The sequence below is a fragment of the Colobus angolensis genome, unplaced genomic scaffold, assembly GCF_000951035.1.
Source record: "Colobus angolensis palliatus isolate OR3802 unplaced genomic scaffold, Cang.pa_1.0 Scaffold368, whole genome shotgun sequence".
NCBI lineage: Eukaryota > Metazoa > Chordata > Mammalia > Primates > Cercopithecidae > Colobus > Colobus angolensis.
In genome coordinates, this window is record NW_012117021.1 from 481,775 (window position 1) to 501,641 (window position 19,867).

The 19,867-nt window shown below is 48.8% G+C and overlaps 1 protein-coding gene across 1 annotated transcript in view; it reads right to left on the reverse strand.

Annotated features, from left to right (window-relative positions):
* The window catches only part of KSR1 (kinase suppressor of ras 1), a 149,242-nt gene that overhangs the window by 53,169 nt on the left and 76,206 nt on the right, over window positions 1-19,867 (reverse strand). The window contains exon 2 of the mRNA XM_011953556.1: window positions 13,753-13,893. Coding sequence (XP_011808946.1) covers window positions 13,753-13,893 — 141 coding nt within the window. The remainder of the gene's footprint in view (window positions 1-13,752; window positions 13,894-19,867) is intronic.

A 19,867-nucleotide genomic window follows, 5' to 3' on the forward strand; every position in this document is an offset into this window, starting at 1 on the left:
AGGTATAGCAGGCCTCTAAGCTTAGACAAGGTGGCCTCTCTAAAGAGCTGACCTCTAAGCCCCGGTCAGAGGATGAGATGGCACTAGCCACAAGGGTACAGCAACTTCCAGGCAAAGGAAACAGAACGTACAAAGGCCCTGGACTAAGACAGGAAACCATTTGATGCGTTCTCCTGCCGGCGGCAGAGTGAGGAAAGGCAGGAGATGACGTGGAAGAAGGTGGCAGATATTGAATACTTAAGGGGCCTCAAAGGTAGGTGAAGGGTTTGGATTTTGTGTTAAGCATTCAGATTATTTAATTCAGAACTACCTAGCCAGGCTCGGTGGCTCATGCCTGTAATCCTCACACTTTGGGAGGCCAAGTGGGAGAATCACTTGAAGCCAGGAGTTTGAGACCAGCTTTGGGCAACAGAGCGAGACCCAATCTCAACTAAAAAATAAACACAGCTGGGCACAGTGGTGCACACCTGTAGTCCTAGCTACTGGGGAGCAGGAGAATAGCTTGAGTCCAGGAGTTGAAGGCTGCAGTGGGCCATGATTACACCACTGCACTTCAGCCTGGGCAGCAAGAGAAAGAAAAGGAAAATGCAAAGAAAAGGAAACAGGAAAGGAGAAAGGAAAAAGAAAAAGTAAGAAAGTGAGATAACCAGATTTGCTAAAACTGCTCTTAGCTCATGAAGAATGAAATGAAAAGGGTAAAGAGTGGGTATAGGGAGCAACAGGGGAAAGAAACTGCAACAGTCCAAGGACTAGTCAGGACCAGGGAGATGGCAGTGATGGAAAAGAGACGCAGAAGGACTTGAGACCCATACTCGGACATAGAGCCAGTAGGATTTGCTGGTTGATTCCACGTGGACATTGAGGAAGCAGAATGAGTTGGAAACGACTCTCAGGTTTCCAGCAAGAGCAGCTCAGAGAAGTCAAGGGACCTGTCCAAGGTCACAATGCTGGCAAGTGGCAAAGGAAGAATTTTGTCAAAATTTTGTCTGCCTCCAAGGCCATTTACTTCCAGAGGTGACACTCAAACAATTTTGTTTTCCAATCCTGTGGCCTCCCTCAAAGGTACATAGCTAGGAGCAGAGGCCACTGAAATTTATGTGCAGTTTTTTTTTAAAAGAAGGGTAATAAGAGATTGCTGCTTTATAATATTTAAAACAGTGCAGTGTTGACATAAATGTTTCCCAGTGATATCTGGCCATAGTCAGATCTGTTCTAGAGCAATCTTGCCTTTGAGGTGGTCCTAGGAGGCGGTGGGAACAAACACAAGCTGACCATTCGGAAGCCAGGTAGTCCCCAGAGGGGGCTCAGGCCCACACAATACCAAAGCCATCTCATGGCAGGGCTACAGGCACACAGTCCTGCTCAAGTTCTGTTACCAACAGAAGCCTGAGGCAGCTTGGGAGCCCTGGGATTCGGCAGGCCACCAGCAGCCACCTCGTCTTCACCTTCCCCAGAGATCCTTGTAATGCAACCTTCACTGGCCCAGGTGAGAGCTCCTGAGATGCCTTGGCCCAAGAGACCAAAATTCTTTGGATAATGTTATTTGAATCCAGTCATTCAACAAGAACACCCACCACATGCCAGGCACTGCGGATAGAGCTGTGAACGAAATAGAAAGGTCCCTGCCAGCATGGTGCTTCTAGTCTAGTCAGTTTTCACTGGACTGGGCAGCCCAGAAATCCAAAGGATTGATGAAAAACACCAAGCAAGGCCGGGGCTGGTGGCTCACACCTGTAATCCCAGCACTTTGGGAGGACTTGAGGACTGGAGTTCAAGACTAGCCTGGCCAACATGGAAAAAACCCGTCTCTACTAATAACTACAAAAATTAGCTGGGTGTGGTGGCACGTTCCTGTGGTCTCAGCTACTCAGGAGGCTGAGGCAGGAGAATCACTTGAACCTGGGAGGCGGAGGCTGCAGTGAGCCAAGATAGAGTCACTGTACTCCAGCCTGGGAGACGGAGCAAGATCCTGCCACAAATAAACAACAGACAACAAATACCAAGCAGTACAGGACTAAGTGGGACATTCATGCTCATGAGTTTTCAGATTTCATGAAACCAGGGGAACCCCTACCCTGAAAAGTGGGTACCTTTGGCTCAAGATCAGAAAAATTAATGACTTCATCTCTTGGAGAAAGTGATGTCTGCCAGTTGCAGAAGAACAAGAACTCATGGTCAGTGCCTAGAACAGTGCCAAGCACACAACAGGTGCTAAATACACACTCAGTGAGTGAATAAATAACTGAATGGAAGTAGGACCTCAGCTCTGTATCTGACCATGCTTCATCCTTTCCCAGCTCCTTTGGGGCCACCAGTCAGCTGTGCACCCTGGTTATTTGCAGACATGTGCATCACACTAGAGGTAAGCGTCCAGGACAGACTATTTTGCTCATCAATTAATCCTCTGTGAGAATTAATCAAGGTACCAGGCAAAAGGTAAGTGATCAATGGGTGCATATGAGTAACTAGTGAATGTAAAGGAAAGAAGAAATGAGGGGGGAAGACAGAGAGAGAGAGAGAGAGAGAGACATGTGCACACACACAAAGGGAGGCAGTCAATTTATTTACACAACTACATACCATACAGTAGCCCCAGACTACGCTATTCTGGGTAAGATATTAGATGACAAAATTATGTATGAGAAGGAAGTACAAGGACCTGGGTTTGAATCCCCATCCTGCCATCAGCTTGCAGATGATCATCAGATCTCCCTCTCTCCTGCCCTAGGGATAAGGATGAAACAGGATAACAGCTATACAATGCTGGCCTTGTAGCTTGCCCCTTCCTTCCATGCTCCAACTTCAGCTCCTCTCCTGACTGGCTGGGTGATTCAGGCATGCCAGTCCACCCCTTGCCTCCATTTCTCCATCCTAAGTGGAGAACTGTGTGGCCCAGGCCCTGCTGGGCTGGTACCAAGGCAGCCCTGTGCTGCTGGGCTGACACATCGGCATAGATCCCTCCAGGAGGCTGGGTGAGGGTGTGTGCTGCTTCCTGGGGAGGCTCCCAGTTGCCAAAGAGCAAGGTTGTAAGAACAGCTCGGCCTCTGGCTCTCAAAGAGAGAGTGTGGGGCCGACAGGAGGAGGGGTGGGAAGGAGAGGCTAGGAATGAGGGCCATAGTCATGCCGACTCAAGCTGCACCCCAGGAGCCAAACGTGGGTTCGCTTTCCTGGTTAGGTCTCACACATCCTCCTGCCTCATACAGCCTACACTCCTGGTGTCCACACAGAGCTCCAGCCACCCCCAGCCACTGGGAAACCAAAATGGTGGCTGGAGTCAGGTAGCTTTCTCTCCCATCCCTGGGAGAAGGCTTCGTCTAAAACACAGGAACGCAAGGATAGAGGAGAGGGGAAAGAGAAACATGCCCAGTCAGGATCACAACAAAAATCCCCTTACCAGATCTGCCTGCATCTTCAGTTCAGGAACCACCAGCAGTAAGAGTTTATTCAGGGGAATCTGTGGCTTTCACCCTGGAATCCCAGACTCTGCAGCACCCACCTCTCCCAGCTCGAACTGCTCAGGCAGCGCTTGCCACTTCCTTTCAACAACTTCCAACCGGGAAATTGCTAAAGAAAAAAAAATGGCTCCATGCCAGCAGGCTTTGAAATCATTTCCCCAGCTGCAGCCAGAACATGAAGCTGTGACTTTTAGATGTAACCTGTGGGACAGGGGGCAGCTGGAAACAGCCACAGTGTGTGACTCCAAATGACCGGGAGTGGGGCAGGGCCCTGCCTCTGAGCTCGCTTCCATCTCATTTCCTATCCCCAGCCCTTCCACCCTCCAGCCATGAGGGAGGCAGCGCTCCTCACCCCATCACTCTCAGCCCATTCCCATGTGAATGCAGCCTTCTTGGTAGGAGTTTTATTTTCCTTTAAACAATTCTAATGTTCATTTGGAATTCCTCCCCCTCTCTCACACATGCTTCCATTATCCCCCAAGAGGAGCCCCAACCCCTACACTGCACACAGGGAGAGCTGCAGGAATCCACCCTGGCTTCGCGCCAGCCTCCTCACAGACTCCTCCTCATGCGCTTCCGGTGAGGATGACTCTGATTTCCTCCTCCTCAGGGTCTCTGCAGATATTGTTCCCTCCGCCTGGTGTGCTCTTGCCTCCTTGGACATCCGCCTTTCCCTGACTACCCAGGACGAGTCGGCCCACTGGAAACAACAGATCCCATCCTGGAGCCATCAGGGCATCTGGGGCTCTCCCTTCCTGTTTCACTCCAGTCTGTGCGCTCCTGGGGCAGAGGAAGGTGTCTTCAGCATCCCAGCTCTCACCACAGGGCCCTGGCCAATGCCGTCATAGCCAGATGTCTATTCAAATTAAAATTCATTACAATAAAATAAAACGTGAATTTCAGTTTCTCAGTTGCACTACACACATTTCAAGTGTCCCCCAGCCACATGTGGCTAATGACTGCCACACCGAATGGACAACACAGAATGTTTTGAACAGCGCTGCTCTAGATGAAGGTCTAATGGTTGGGCAAACATATGGAGGCATCGCCCAAGTTCTGTCTCCAACATCTACAGACAGAGAAGAAGGAGCCAAAGGTCAGACATGCAGCACTGAGCAGGCTCAGAGCTGCACAGGGCTGACATCTGACTCAGGTGGGAACAGAAAGAAACCCACGCAGGGCCACCTCAGCCACACCAAGAACCTGGAAATGCAGCTGCCGTGCTGTGTGACCACATCCACGTCTATCCCCTCTCTCTTCCTCTAGCAGAAAAGGCATCATTTCCTGGAAATTTTAAGACCACAAACACTATCCAACCAAAGACAAAAGCTGAAATGGTATTTAGATAACCCTGCAGGGATGGCCCCTAGGAAAGCAATATGGTAAAGGAAGGAGGAGATTATACACACAGATGGCTGCACACACAAATGATCTGTGTATGTGTTTTCCTCAGGGAAAAATCAAAGTCCTAGTCATGAAGCCATGAAGAGTCAAGGTCAGCAGAGAACTCGAAGCGACCGAAGGGACAAATCCCACCACACACAGTTCCCCCAGGACACCTCAGGGGGCAGCCCTGGGCAGATCATCTTCAGACACTGACTGCACAGATGCTGGGGTCCTTCAGCACTGCCAGGTTAGCAAAAGGAAACAGGCAGACTTCATGGATTTTGTTCCCTTCCAAAGCAAAAAAAAACAGACAGAAAAACAGACAGACAGACAGATATTCAAAGAGACCTGTTTTCAAGTCTGGCATCCCCGACCTCTATCCTGCAGTGACTTCGGTACATTTCTTCACCTAGTAAGTATCTGCCAGGGCCTCCCATGTGTCAGGCATTATATCTGGGCACCTGGCCTGTTCTTGGCACGGGCTCTCATCTTCGTTCAGGTGCTGAGTCACCTGAACCACCAAGATGCCTGATGTCACTGTGTGCGTGTGTATGTAAGCAGGTGGGTACCCCTCAGACACAGGCATTCATATCACACCTTGAAGAAACTGTATCTCTTACTACTCTACTGTTAAAGAAGAATAACATGAATTTTTGTGGATAACAGAGATGACGTTAAGACTGAAAACCTGCAAAATGATATCTATCATATGATCCCATTTCAGCAAACAAAAACAAAAACAAAAACAAAGAGAGAAGGGAGTAAATTTGCACATCATTTTAAGTGACTATAAAATGCATGAAGAGGTCTGGCAGATGCACCCACCGACCTGTTAACAAGGTATTACCCCTGCGAAGTGGAAGAGGAGGAGGACCTTTGCTTGCTTTCTAACACTTCTGTACTTGTTTGGTGTTGAAAATTTTAAAACTCCCATCTCTCAGTAACAATGGATAGCTGATCACATCTTCTGTGGGCTAAAGGAAAAAAAAAATGGGCGAAGACACACAAGGAAGCTTTGCCCAAAATCCAAGGGAGAAAAGCCTGACTCAGGGGCAGAGGGCACAGAAGTAAAAACATCACCCCATGATCTGTGTGGCAGAGCTCCAACTGCTGCACACAAACATTACATAGGAGCCAGTGGGAAAAGCACATGATGAAACACCTCGAAGAGAGCACGGTATACAACTTACAGGAGGGCAGACACATCTGAGAGGCAAGGCAAAGCTACCATCTGGAGGGTTCTGGGGAAGGTGCAGCTCCGCATGGTCTCTCCAAACCACCTCACCTGACAGAACTCCTCCTACTCTAGGCTCCTTTACTGTCCAGAAGCAGCAGCCATCTGAGGAAAGGACTTAAAAGGTCACTTAATCTGTCATTTCTCATATGCATAAACTGAGGCCCAGAGAGATGAAGTCACTTGCCCAAGATCTCACATTGTGTAAAAGGCAGATAGGCCCATTCTAGATACCCATAGGATCTCACGTCCTGCCTAGGTCAACCATGGCCACGGCCATGCAGGTCCATCCTGCTTCCACTGGACAGTGGTTCTGGGAGGCAGGGTTACCTCCCTGCAGTGCCCACCACAGTGGGCACCAGCAGCCAAGTGAGCGTGCTATGTCTAATTCTTGCCTGGAAAAAGGGGATAGATGCAATGATTTCCCGGCCTCCTCTATCCCCCCAGGACTCCTCCTGATGCTGGTGGTGTCTTTTGGTCCAACGTCTCTCACACATACGGGGAACTATTCCTTAAGGGTGCCAATCTCTGCAGTCTGAGCTACCTTGGAGGAGACTTCTCTCCAGGCCAAACTTCAGGGTCAGGCAGAGAAGAGTCCAGCTCTAATATCCTCCAAGCCAGACCAGCTGCCCCACAGAAACCCCCAAGGACCTATCCCTACCCCCTGGGCCAGGTTTCTGGAGATCCTGTTGGGTTGTAGGTCCCTCCTGAAGCCTGACAAAGGGAAGTCCCTTCCCCTGCAGACCTGGATTGGGCTGTCCCATGGAGGCATTGGCAGGACCTTAGCATTCCTCCCCCTCTGTGTGAGCCAGGCTCTCCTGTTGGCCCTTTGGGGGCTCTCTAGCTTCCTAAACAACAGGAGGGCTAAGGCACTAAGTCAGGACAGCCAGGGAGAAAATACAGGTGTCCTCTGGACATAGAAGAGGCCACACCAATCCATAAAGGCCTGGGCACCCTAGAGGGATTCCTGAGGCAGGACTAGGGCAGGCTGGAATCTGGGCCCTGCACCACACTGACCATTCCACACACCCAGGGACACTGCTCCCTCCTCAGACTCTGAGTCTTCTTCTGTGGGCATAGACCTACGCAATTTCTTGGGAGACACACAAGGACAGGAACAGGGATGAGCTGGGGATCTTAACTACCACCCAGCCAAGTACAAGTTTAGAAAAGGTATACATGCAGTTTACTATCTCCAGGTACACCTGAAATGAGAGTCTCATTAGAAAGTTGAGCAGGCCAGGCACAGTGGCTCACGTCTGTAATCCCAGGACTTTGGGAGGCTGAGGCAGGAGGATCGCTTGAGCCCAGGAGTTCAAGATCAGCCTGGGCAACATAGAGAGATCCTGTCTCTACAAAAAAATTAAAAAATACATATAGCCAGGTGTGATGGTGCACACATCTGCAGTCCCAGCTACTTGGGAGGCGAGGCGGGAGGATCACTTGAGTCCAGGACACTGAGGCTGCAGTGAGCTGGAATCGCACTATTGCACTCCAGCATGGGCAACACAGCAAGACCCTGTCTCAAAATAAATGAATGAATGAATGAATGAATAACTGTTGAAGGAAAAGACTGCTTTTATTGTCTTATTGTATTTTAAAAGACACTTTGGCAACATTCATTAAAATCCAGCCTAGCAAGTTCACTTCTAGGATTTTTTCCTTGTAGAAATACACAAGTGCACAAAGATGTTCTTGGTAGCAGTGCTTGTAACCATGGCAATATAGGTCATTAAGGGGAAAGAGCAGGTTCCTGAACCAAATGTCTGGCCTGACCTCATGTGTACAAAAGAGACAACACGCAGAGGAATGTGAGGGCTAGAAAATGTCCAGAAAGATGAGCAGGCTTCAGGGAAATGGCATGCAGCAATTTTCTTTCACTTTATCTTCTTCGTTTCATTTTACCCCCTATGATAGACACATCTCTTCTAATAAAGCCAATGGTTCATTTGAGAAGATGAAAACATTCCAGTGTTGACAGTCACAAAACAATGTGAATGTATTTAATGTCGCTGAACTGTAAACTTAGAAATGATTAAAATGGTAAATTACGTGTATTTCAACACAGTTTTACAAAATAAAAATAATAAAAGCAAAACAAAACAAAGCAGAGCAAATGACTCACCAGGCTCCCTGGGGAAATAACTGATTCTAGAAGTGGGGTTAGTAAAAAAAAAAAAGAGGGGGCTGCAGCATACCATAGTGTCAGAAAGCAAAGGAAGTGCTCAACACACACACTCACACACACACACACACACACACACACACCAAACAAAACTGAAGGATGAGGCATGTCACAGGATGCAGGAACAAACCTGCAAGAACTCCCAATACTCGGGAAGGGGAACATCACACATCGGGGTCTATCATGGGGAGGGGGGAGGGGGGAGGGATTGCACTGGGAGTTATTCCTGATATAAATGACGAATTGATGGGTGCTGACGAGTTGATGGGTGCAGCACACCAACATGGCACAAGTATACATATGTAACAAACCTGCACGTTATGCACATGTACCCTAGAACTTAAAGTATAATAAATAAATTAAAAAAAAAAAAAAAAAGAACTCCCAATGGCCAAAGCTGGAAGAACTTGAGCAACAAAAAAAATCATGTAGTATTGGATTAGAAACCAATGTGTAAAAGAAAAAGATATGAGCCCATACTGATATAAATAAAGGACTGAATGAATAAATAAATGGAAGAGAAAAGACAACTCTTTCCTACAGAAAAGTTCCAAATAATCTGTGTAGATATACCCCCAGAGGAGATGGAGCTTAACCCACCTACCCCCCATACCCCCAATCCTAAGGGAGGGCTCACTTTCAAAAAACAAAGTAGTGTCAAGGTCATGAAAAATAAGGAAAGACTGAGAAACTGTCACAGAGCAGAGGAAACTGGGGAGACATGACAAATCAAAATAATGTAAACCATGTGGTACCCCGGATTCATCCTAGAAAAGAGAGAGGACAGTAAAGGAAAAACTGGTGAAACCTAAATAGTCTGGAGTTTCGTTCATAGTAATGTACCAGTGTCATTTCCTCAGTTTTCACAAAGGCACCCTGGTCATGACAACGTTAATGATGGGGAAACTGGGTGAGGGGTACATACGAGAACTCTCTGTACATCCCTGCAACTTTTCTGTAAATCTCAAATTATTCTGAAATAAAAAGTTTATTTAAGAAAATAAACAATGGTTTAGAACAGTGGTCCCCAACCTTCTTGGCACCAGGGACTGGTTTCAAGGAAGATAATTTTTCCAGAGACAGGGAGTGGGGGATGGTTTCTGGAGGATTAAAGTGCATTACATTTATCACGCACTTTATTTCTATTACATTGTAATACATAATGAAATAATTATACAACTTACCATAATGTATAATCAGTGAGAGCCCTGAGCTTGTTTTCCTGCAACTAGACAGTCCAATATGGGGGTGATGGGAGATGGTGACAGATCATCAGGCATTAGATTCTCACAAGGAGCACACAACCTAGATCCCTCACGTATGCAGTTCACAACAGGGTTTGTGCTCCTGTGAGAATTAGACGCCGCTGCTGATCTGACAGCTGGTGGAGCTCAGGCGGTAACACGAGCAATGGGGAGCAGCTATAAACGCACTCCTCCTGCTGTGTGGTCTGGTTCCTAAGAGGCCAAGTGGACTGGTACCTGTCAGTGGCCTGGGGGTTGGGGACCCCTGTTTTAGATGACAACCCACTTATGCCTAGTGTTCCACTGTTGGAATGCTAAGCACACGGGAGTTATTTATATCCTACTGCTCAAGGTCATCGCCAAGGTCTGATTGCAAAAATTCAAAAACCTGCAACCTCCGGCATAAATGGGTTAAGAAGTCAAAAGATTCTCTGAAAGACATGGGTTTTTAATGCTGTTTGGAACTTTGGCTTCTGAATACTGCACCTATCTTTGATGGGCAGAACTTACAGAGCCAATTCCAACTGAAAGCACACAGACTCCATCACGGCCAGGGTAGGGGTCAGGGGCGGCAGTGGGTATCGAGTCAGAGTCCAAACAACTGTCTGGGTTAAGAAACAGAATAAAATAGACCCATACCCCTGGGGCCAGCCCTTGGAGTCCAAGCCCTGGGGAGCTGCTCTAACTCAGGGTTACCCTAATCACTAGGCTTCCATGCACGTACAAGGAGAAACTCCCAGAGGTAGAACTGAACCAAGGTAGCCCTCTCCCAGTCTGTAGGAGCTGAAGCTGGGTTTAGTAAAGGAAACAGCCTTTTCTCTCTAGGCTTTAGAATATTCTGGCTACAGCCCAGGAACTGACAGGAGATTTGGGAGAAAAAGAGAAATCTTGAGAAGGGGTTTCTGGAGAGTCTGGGGAAGATGTAGTGACAGCAGCTAATGGCTCCTTGTGGTTCTTTTTTTTTTTTTTTTATGAGACGGAGTCTTGCTCTGTCGCCCGGGCTGGAGTGCAGTGGCCGGATCTCAGCTCACTGCAAGCTCCGCCTCCCGGGTTTACGCCATTCTCCTGCCTCAGCCTCCGGAGTAGCTGGGACTACAGGCGCCCGCCACCTCGCCCGGCTAGTTTTTTGTATTTTTAGTAAAGACGAGGTTTCACCGTGTTAGCCAGGATGGTCTCGATCTCCTGACCTCGTGATCCGCCCGTCTCGGCCTCCCAAAGTGCTGGGATTACAGGCTTGAGCCACCGCGCCCGGCCCCTTGTGGTTCTTAAAGCCCAGGAAGAAAGCTGCCAGGCTCAGGTACCTCCAGCAGGCTCCTGCAGCCCAGTCCACCCTCCTTCTGCTCCCCATCCACTCCAGCCTCACTTCCTCCTGGCCCTGCTGGGGAGGACACCCTTGGTACCAATTTGGGGGATGGAAGGAGGACACTTGGCCCAGCTCTGTCAGGCTGGTTGTTCTAAGCTCTGGGCTGACTCCCGCTCCCTCTCTTGATTCAGAAAACTGCCTCTAGTCAGCCGATTCCAGCCTTCCTTCACTCCCCAGGAGGCTGTTTAGAGCTGCCCTGTGTACAGGCCTCTCTAGTTGCCTCTCCTGGGTCTGGCTCTCACCTGGGATTAACAGCAGCTGAGGGCAAGAGAGAGGTGGGAAACTGTTAATTTTTCTTCCTCCACCCCCACCTGTAAGCACTTGACTTTCACAACTACTTGTGCCAGCAAGCAGCACATGGGTTATTCCCATTTCACAAAAGGAGGAGACTGGAGCTTCAGAAGGTGAAAGGGCTTGGCCAGGTGCCTCAATCCAGGCATTCCAAGAAGGAGAGAGAAGTGGTTGAGACCAACGACTCAGAGTCAGGTGTGGAGGGGCACCCGCCTCTGCTCCTCTCTGGCTCTGGGACCCTGGTGACAGAGGACTCAGTGTCAGGTGTGGAGGGGCACGTGGCTCTGCTCCTCTGTGTCTCTAGGACCCTGGTGAGTTTCTGTACCCACTGAGTGCCAGCTTCCTCAACTGTGAGATGGGGAAAATGGTCTCTGTTAAGCAGGGTGTTGGGATAATTAAATAACACATCAGTGCACCCATCATGACACGCCAGATGTGCTCTGTGTCAACTGTGAGGCAAAAGAACCCAGAGGCTCTCAGGGGCCCCAGGACCCCACTGTGGCCACCAGTGCAGCTCAATAATCAGACAGCAGAGGCCTCCCAGGAAAGTGCTGCTTGGGCTCCTGCCAGCACAAGTCCTTCGTGAATGAAAAGGACGTTGGCATGGGAAGAGGGGAGTGCTACTGCACCCAAGAAATCTTTGGGGCACTTGCCCTAGCCTTCCTCGAGAGGGCCATCTCCCCTGGGGGCACCAATTCTCCCAGGGCTCATGGCAGGTGACTCATGGAGGTGACTCATAGCAGACAGGCATAGCTGGGAAGGGGGTTCTTTGGTGCTATGATCCCTACACTGGCCTCTCTTGCAGGACTTAAACTGAAAGCCAGAGCTAAGAGTCACCTGTGTTACCACCCACTCGGGGCCAAACCCTGGGCTATTGGAGACATCTCCCATGTCATGATGAAATCTACTTATTCAATAAATAAAGAGGTATTTATTTTTATATCTGCCGCAACCAAGCAACTGCCATATTGGGCCCAACACTCAATGGCGATTTTGTGGCAAACAAACCCAAACAGCAAAGCCCCGTCTCATGGTGCTCGCATCCCAGGGGGAGCAGACAGACCACAGACAACAAATCAGTTAGGTCACTCCAGAAAGTAGTCGGTGTCATTGAGAAAATAAACCCAGGTGTGCAGGAAAGAATGATGGGCAGGGGGTGATCTTTAGATCACATCATCAGGGATGACTGCCTGGAGGCGGTGACAACACTCAACACCAGAAAAATATTCAAGGGATGAGTTATGGGCAGAGCACTCCAAGGAAGGGGGGAGCAAGTGCAAAGGTCAGAGTCTACTGAGCAAAGGAGAAGGTGAGCAAGCTGCGGCGAGAGAGGCCAGATCAAGGGAGGCATCTGGCACTCATTCTGAAGGAAACAGGAAGCACTGAAAAAGGATGGGATCTAAGTCACCTTTCTAGGTGAGCACCCTGGCTGCTGGGTGGAAAATGGAATGCAAGGAGTGAGGTGCCGCTGCAGAGGTTCTGCAGGAGGTGACAGTGGCCTGGACCATGGTGCTGGAGGCAGGGAGGGAGAGGCAAGCAGGTCTGCAGTGTGCCTTGGGGGAGAGCCACAGGGCCTTGCCCACACTGGTAAGAGCAAGGAAAGAAGTTATAGCACATTTTATTTTGGACTAGCCATGTTCTAAGTGCTTGACAATCATGAGGCTTGTGACTACCTTACAGGACTGTCCAGATAGAAATTTTTAAAAGATTTCCATATCGGGGAGAGGAAGGAAAAAATAAAGACCTTAATGATCATAAGATTTTCTGAGTGTTAGGAGTACGTATGTGATTTCTTTCCTTCTCTGTTTCCAAAGTATCTATACATAATGAATTCATGCTACTTTTTACACAGCAGCAAAAGCCAATATTTTTAATTTTAGGATAGAAGTAGGAGATGTATGAGATCTGACTGGGTGAACCACGCCTGCCAAGTAGGACTAATCTGCACTCCATGGCAGCTGACCTGCACCCCTGGCACCTGGCACAGTACACACTCCGGGTGCGCTGGTTGGTTAGTTGGCTGGCTGGCAGGTGGGTAGGCTGCACACACAGGAAGAGAGAACGATGGAAGGAAGACAGCATATTGTAGCAGTTAGAAGACTAAACTAAATTCAGACTCTCATTTCCAAATTCCAAGGTTATCATTTACTAGCTGTGTGATTTTACACAACTTACTTAACCATTCTGTGCTTTAATTTCCTCAAGTATAAAATGGCAACAATGACAGTAATTTCCTTATAGGAGTTCATGAGAAGCGAGATTATCTGTCTTACGAAACACAGAAACGTTTAACACAGTGTCTGCCACACAGCCAGTGCTTCCAGATATGCTGGCTGTTGTAAGTATGATGAACAAATCAATGCCCAGCGTGGGGCTGCCCTAGTTCATCAGGCAATAGCACCCAGGACACTTGTTGGAGCCACATGTACCCTCGATTCCTCTTGGCTGCTGCTGTCCCTCCCCATCCTCCTTCTCAAGAGTAGAGAGCATCAACCCTTAGACTTAGCCACGGGGAAGCTAGCCCTTGGGTTTGTGTGTGTTCCCTCTGCTTGGCCCCTCAAGCCTATCCCTGTGCCGAGCCCCGGCTTGCATACCTGCACCACCTCCGGCCTCACGTTGAAAGTGTACAGCCAGTCACTGAAGCGGGGGTAGCTGTTGAGCTCCGGGGTCCTCTCACCAGGAGCCACGCTCAGCTTGCACTGCCTCTGCTTACAAATGTACCGGACCAGCTTCGCCTGCAGAAAGTCCAAAAAAGAAAAGCCTGTGTTCATCTGTGGCCCAACCATATGGCAGGCCCAAGCACACTACAGAGGAGCTCAGGCAGGCACAAGCAATGTGATGAGGAAAGGGGCTGGCTCTCCTCTCTGCTGTTTGCAGGGGAGGGGAAATGGTGAAGAAGGGTCTGGGAGAACAGGCAGAGGCTGGTGGCCACCCATGAGCTCCCGGCCCTACCTAAGGCGGCTGACACTGTCTACCTCAGGACATGAGCGTCATGGGCAACACTGGTCAGAACAGAGAGCTGGGTTAAATATAAGGCAGCCTTCCTACCAGCCTGGCCAACATGGCAAAACCCCGTCTCTACCAGAAATACAACAATTAGCAGAGCATGATGGCGCGCACCTGTAGTCCTAGCTACTTGGGAGGCTAAGGTGGGAGGATCGTTTGTGCCCAGGAGGTCAAGGCTGCAGTAAGCCAACATCACACCACCGCACTCCAGCCTGGGTGACAGAGCAAGACCCTGTCTCGGGAAAAAAAGAAGCCTTTCCTGCCAAGGTGGGGTCAGGGAGTTTGTAATTGCTAATATGGAAGGCCTGCTGGTTCGGGGAGAATGGGTAACCTCCCGCCTAGGATGCTTCCAGTGAAGAATCCAACTGCCTGGGTTGGGATCCAAGGGTTCAGTCACACCCTAGCTCTGTGTGACCTTGGACAAGTTACTTAACCCCCTATAAAGGTCTCCATCTTGAAAAAGGTCTCCATCTTATCCTCCAGAAAAATGGGGATAATGGAAGCTGACTCTCAGAGAGATGGAAGAAATGACACGCTTGGCACACAGTGAGCACCGCAAGTGTCGCTATGACCACTGAGCAGCAGCAGTACTGGCCAGGGTCCTGGACTCGGATTCCCAGTAGGCTTTCAGGGATCCACACCCTGAAATGTATGCAAATTTCAGATATGCGAGTCTGTGTATTTTCCAGAGTTATTGTCCAAAGCTTTCAAAAGACTTGCAAACGGCTAAAACTTCAAATAAGATAAGCTTACACAAGGACAGCCTGACTTAGGTCAACCTGACAAACACTCGGCTCTGACTGGGTGCCCAGCATTGGACTGGGGAACACGGGGTACAGAGACGCACAAGGAGGGTATGGCCCAGGTCTGATGAAAAATAAGGGACTCGCATTCCAAACAGAGGCCAGGTAGGCTCGACAGATGGAAACGAGCTCACCGCCAGAAGACCAGGGAGCTGCCTGGCTTGGCTACAGCTAAGTGACCCAGGGAGAGCTCCTGAAATGATGCTAAGACTCTGGTGGCCTCCTAATGGTGACTTCCAAGCATCCCACCAAAATAAGTACCACCTTCACAGTCTCATATAGGAACCTGGCTTCTGGAGACACTTCTCAACCCTGCTGTCCCTCATGGTTTTGGTGTTAATTCATTCCTTTTCCTTTTATCTGTAAATATAGGTAGTGCATTTCAAATCCAAAAACCCAAAATCCGAAACGCTTCCAAAGACCCAGAATGTGAACCTCTCCAAAATCTAAAACATTTTGAGCACTGACATGATGCTCAAAAGGAATGCTCACTGCAGCATTTTGGATTTTGAACTTTTGGGTTTGGGATGCTTAGCCATTAAGTATAATAAAAATATTCCAGAATTCTAAAAAATCAAAAATCAAAAACACTTTGGACCTCAAGCATTTCAGACAAGGGATACTCAGTTTGTATCTCAGTATATTTTTCTTCTTTTTTCTTTTTTTTGAGATGGTCACCAAGGCTGGCAGGCTGAGGTGCAGTGGCATGATCTTGGCTCACTGCAACCTCCGCCTGCTGGGTTCAAATGATTCTTGTGCCTCAGCCTCCCGAGTAGTTGGAACTATAGGTGCGTGCCACCATAAAGGGGTAATTTTTGTATTTTTAGTAGAGACGGATTTTCGCCACGTTGGCCAGGCTGGTCTCAAACTCCTGACCTCAGATGATCTGCCCACTTCCGCCTCCCAAAGTGCTGGGATTACAGGCGTGAGCCAGCACTTTGAGAGGCTAAGGTAGGCAGATCACTTGATCTGAGTATAAAACAAAACACTTAGGATCACTGCATCAGGCCCTCAGTACATTTTTCTAAAGAGCAAGGACTCTTGTTAACAGAGTCACAATATTTTACAAAGAAAAAAAGATGAATTAATAATTTTTAATTTCAAATATCTAGAAAGGCTCCAAATTTCCAATTAGAATAAGAGCTTATAACCATTTTGGGGGCATGGACCCTTGTGGAAGTCTAAGGAGGCCCATGATCTCTTTCAAAGAACAATACTTTCATTTATTTCATCTTTTTTTTTTTTTTTTTTGAGATGGGGTCTCGTTATGTTGCCTAGGCTGGTCTTGAACTCCTGGGCTCAAGCAGTCCTCCCGCCTTGGCCTCTCAAAGTCCTGGGATTACAGGCGTGAGCCATTACGCCTGGACAGAACAATGCTTTGAAATGTATTAAACAACACATTTAGAATTACAAAGGAAATCAATTCTATTTAAACATATTTATCAAACTACTGAAAACTGTGATAGACGGCAAGTCATGGTGGCTCACGCCTGTAATCCTAGCACTTTGGGAGGCCAAGGCAGGTGGATCACCTGAAGTCAGAGGTTCGAGACCAGCCTGGCCAATATGGTGAAATGCCATCTCTATTAAAAATACAAAAATAAGCCAGGCGTGGTGGCACATGCCTGTAATCCCAGTCACTCAGGAGGCTGAGGCAGGAGAATCACTTGAACCTGGGAGGCAGAGGTTGTAGTGAGTCAAGATCGTGCCACTGCACCCCAGCCTGCTAGCCTTGGTGACTGTCTCAAAAAAAAAAAAGAAAAATATACTGAGATACAGGCTGAGTATCCCTGTCTGACTGTACTCCAGCTTGGGTGACAGAACGAGACTCTGTCTCAAAAAAGAAAAAGAAAAGACACCTGCGATAGAGTCATAAAAGCTTCTATTAAAGTATTAAACATTCAACAGTGCATCTAATAACTGCCATAACTTTAAAGTTGTGACAAGTGTAAACTGCTTTTTCAGATAGCTCCACAACTGTGATGTAATGGGAAAAACATCTGTGACTCCTACTGGTGACCGAGCCACAGGTGTGTGCTAAGATAACTGTGCCTCATTGCCTACAACCAAGTGGAACGACATGCTAAATTCCAGTTAAGGCTAATGAAAATAAAAGTGCAATTTTCTTCCCCATCTAAGTTCATGGATGGACTCCCTGAATTCTACCCACAGACCCCAGGTTAAGAACTCCTGTGGCTAGAGAGATGTGAGCATGAAATGAGACCCATAATAATGAAACCACTGCTGCCACATCAGCGTTTTTGAAATTTCGCCCAGAAACTAGTTTGGCCCCAGGCTCACCAACAATCTGATAGAGCCAGATTCAACCCCCTTGGGGTTGCTTACCCCTCTCCCATGGTCCCTGCTCCCTTCAGGGTGCTAGGGGCTCAGTGGCAAATGCAGACAACTGCTGGAGAGAGAGCGCTGAGTCAGAATCAAAATAATTCCACACTCTCAACTGTACAGTTTTGATGTCTGGTGAAACAACACATCCAGAGGCTGACCCCCTGACACTCCTGCGCCCCATGCCCCTCAGGAGCCCAGAGCCGACCCTGCTAATCAAATAAACACACTGCTAAGGCTCAGGACTCTGAGTCCACCTGCTGTCCTATTATGGAACCTAAGCCTGGGGGAGCACCTACAGGGCATGAAGCTCACAAGTGTAGACACACCAGTAAGCTTTTGTCCTACAGGTTTAAGTGGAGGCACTCATGTGCCCTATCCTGGCTTACCCCACCCTGATCCATCCCACCCAGTGAGACCAGAGGCAAATTCCAAAACCAGGGCCCCAACCTCCCCCAGCCCCCAGCTCCTTTCCATAGCCCCTGGCCCTGCCCACCAGGCACACACTCACCCAGCAGCTATTCCTCCAATACCTGCCGGAGTTTCCTACCCAGGCCAAGTCAGAGTCCACCTCTCCCCTTCCTGGTGTGTTGTGTGACTCTTTCAGAGGCCCGATCATGGAGGGGCCTCATACTACAGTTAACAGCTTCTGCCTCGATCTCCCCCAATAGACATGAGCTCCCAGACTTCTGGGTTGAACACATCTGGGTTCAAATCCACCATATACTAGGTTGCACGGCCCCAAGGAAGATAATTAATTTTTCTGAGTCTCAGTTCACCCACCTATAAACAGGAATGATGATACCTAGCTCATATTCAACTACAGCATGGAGACCTCCAAAAGACTAGGTTAAAGTCAGGGCAGACATCAGGGCAAGGACCGTATTTCCCTCATATCCCCAGTTCCTACTACAGCACCTGGCACATAACATGTGCTCAGAAATGCCAGAGGAAGAAAACGTGTGGTCCTTATCCCCATGTTTCTCACAGCCAGCCCTTCCCTCCATTCCACGCGGCTCTGAAACCACCACTTCAAAGGGCTGACCAGAGACAGGACTATAAATCAAACAGCTGTGCAAACTCAGAACCACTCTTTTCCACATTAACTAGAGAGGTCGAACTGCTGGCACTAAAAGCAGTAGCACTAGAGCCCTTCTGTCACTGGCACATGGCCTTCAAGGGCCCTGCTTCTGGGAATGATTCATAACATATGCCATTTGCACAAGACTTTAGCCACCACAGGCCAACATCGAGATGAGCCCACCTGGCCTTAGCCTGAGCCAGCATTTGGGCCTTACCCAGTTCAGCCTCCCCACAACCTGCCTGCCCTTATCAGCTTTGAGGCTCTGGTCCCCTGCTAAGCAAGCTCTTCACAGTGACTCCGCCTACAAGGATCAGCTCAGATACCCCTTCCTCCAGGAAGCCTTCCTCAAGCCCTCCAGCCCTCTGCCCAGATCACATATCGCAGTTCTGATGTTTCACACTTGTCTGCTTCCTTCTTCAGGCTGAAAACTCTGGGAGGTGGGGTCCAGCTGGTGTTCTTAGTCACCAACAGACCTCAGGAACCAGCACAGCACCCAGCACATGGGTTGCTTTTTTTCTTTTTTATAACAGAGCTGGGGTTTTGCCATATTGCCCAGGCTGGTCTCTAACTCCTAGGCTCAAGCGATCCTCTTGTGTTAGCCTCCCAAAGTACTGGGATTAAAGGCATGAGCCACCACACCTAGCCTGGTTTGCTATTTTAAAACCTTTGTTGAAAGGATGAACACACAAACACATAACACATTGTGCCAGACAGGCACACAAAGTTTATCAAACGGCAGCAAAAAACAAACACCAACTGGGCAAGTGATGAGACAGGGGTCTGAACATCTCAAAAGCCAGGGCAGCTTCCCTAGAAGAGGAGCAAGCGGTTTATTTTTTTAGAGGCCGGTAGAGATCCCCGCTAGACAGCCCAAAGCAGGCCCATGGGTAGGACTGCGCAGAACTTGAAGTGTTTCTTCTCTGCACCCAGATAACCCATAAACCTGGCGAGCTGTGCCTGAGACAAGGAAAAGGGAAGACACGCAGTGCAGCATGACCCAGCTGCTGGCAGGTCTGGTGTCCTGGCAGCTGCTATCTCCCAGAACTTGTCAAGAAATAACCTCTGCAGATTTGGGTTCTGCTGACAGAGCAAAACTTCTCTGGTTCACAAAGGATGGAGGTGGCCTGCAGGCAGCCACTCCCCATCAGAGTGAAATGAAGCTGCTCTCACTTCTTGGAAAGTTGGTTGCAGTCACAGAAGCACCAAGGGGCTACTTTCCCAGATAAACCACAGTGGGGCCTGCCAGCCCAGCCTTGGGGGCCTAAACCGGGACCTTTCATTGGTAGCGTCATTTTCTCTTAACCACAAAACCGCAAGATATAAATTTTCCGGAATAGACAAGCACCTGGGGTTTCAGGGATGGGACCAGCGGCAAGAGGGAAAGAGTCATTAGGTCTCTGACCACAGGGGAGGCTCTGGGCTGGAACCAACATCTCTCACGCCTCAATATTCTTTTGCTTCAAGAATGTACTG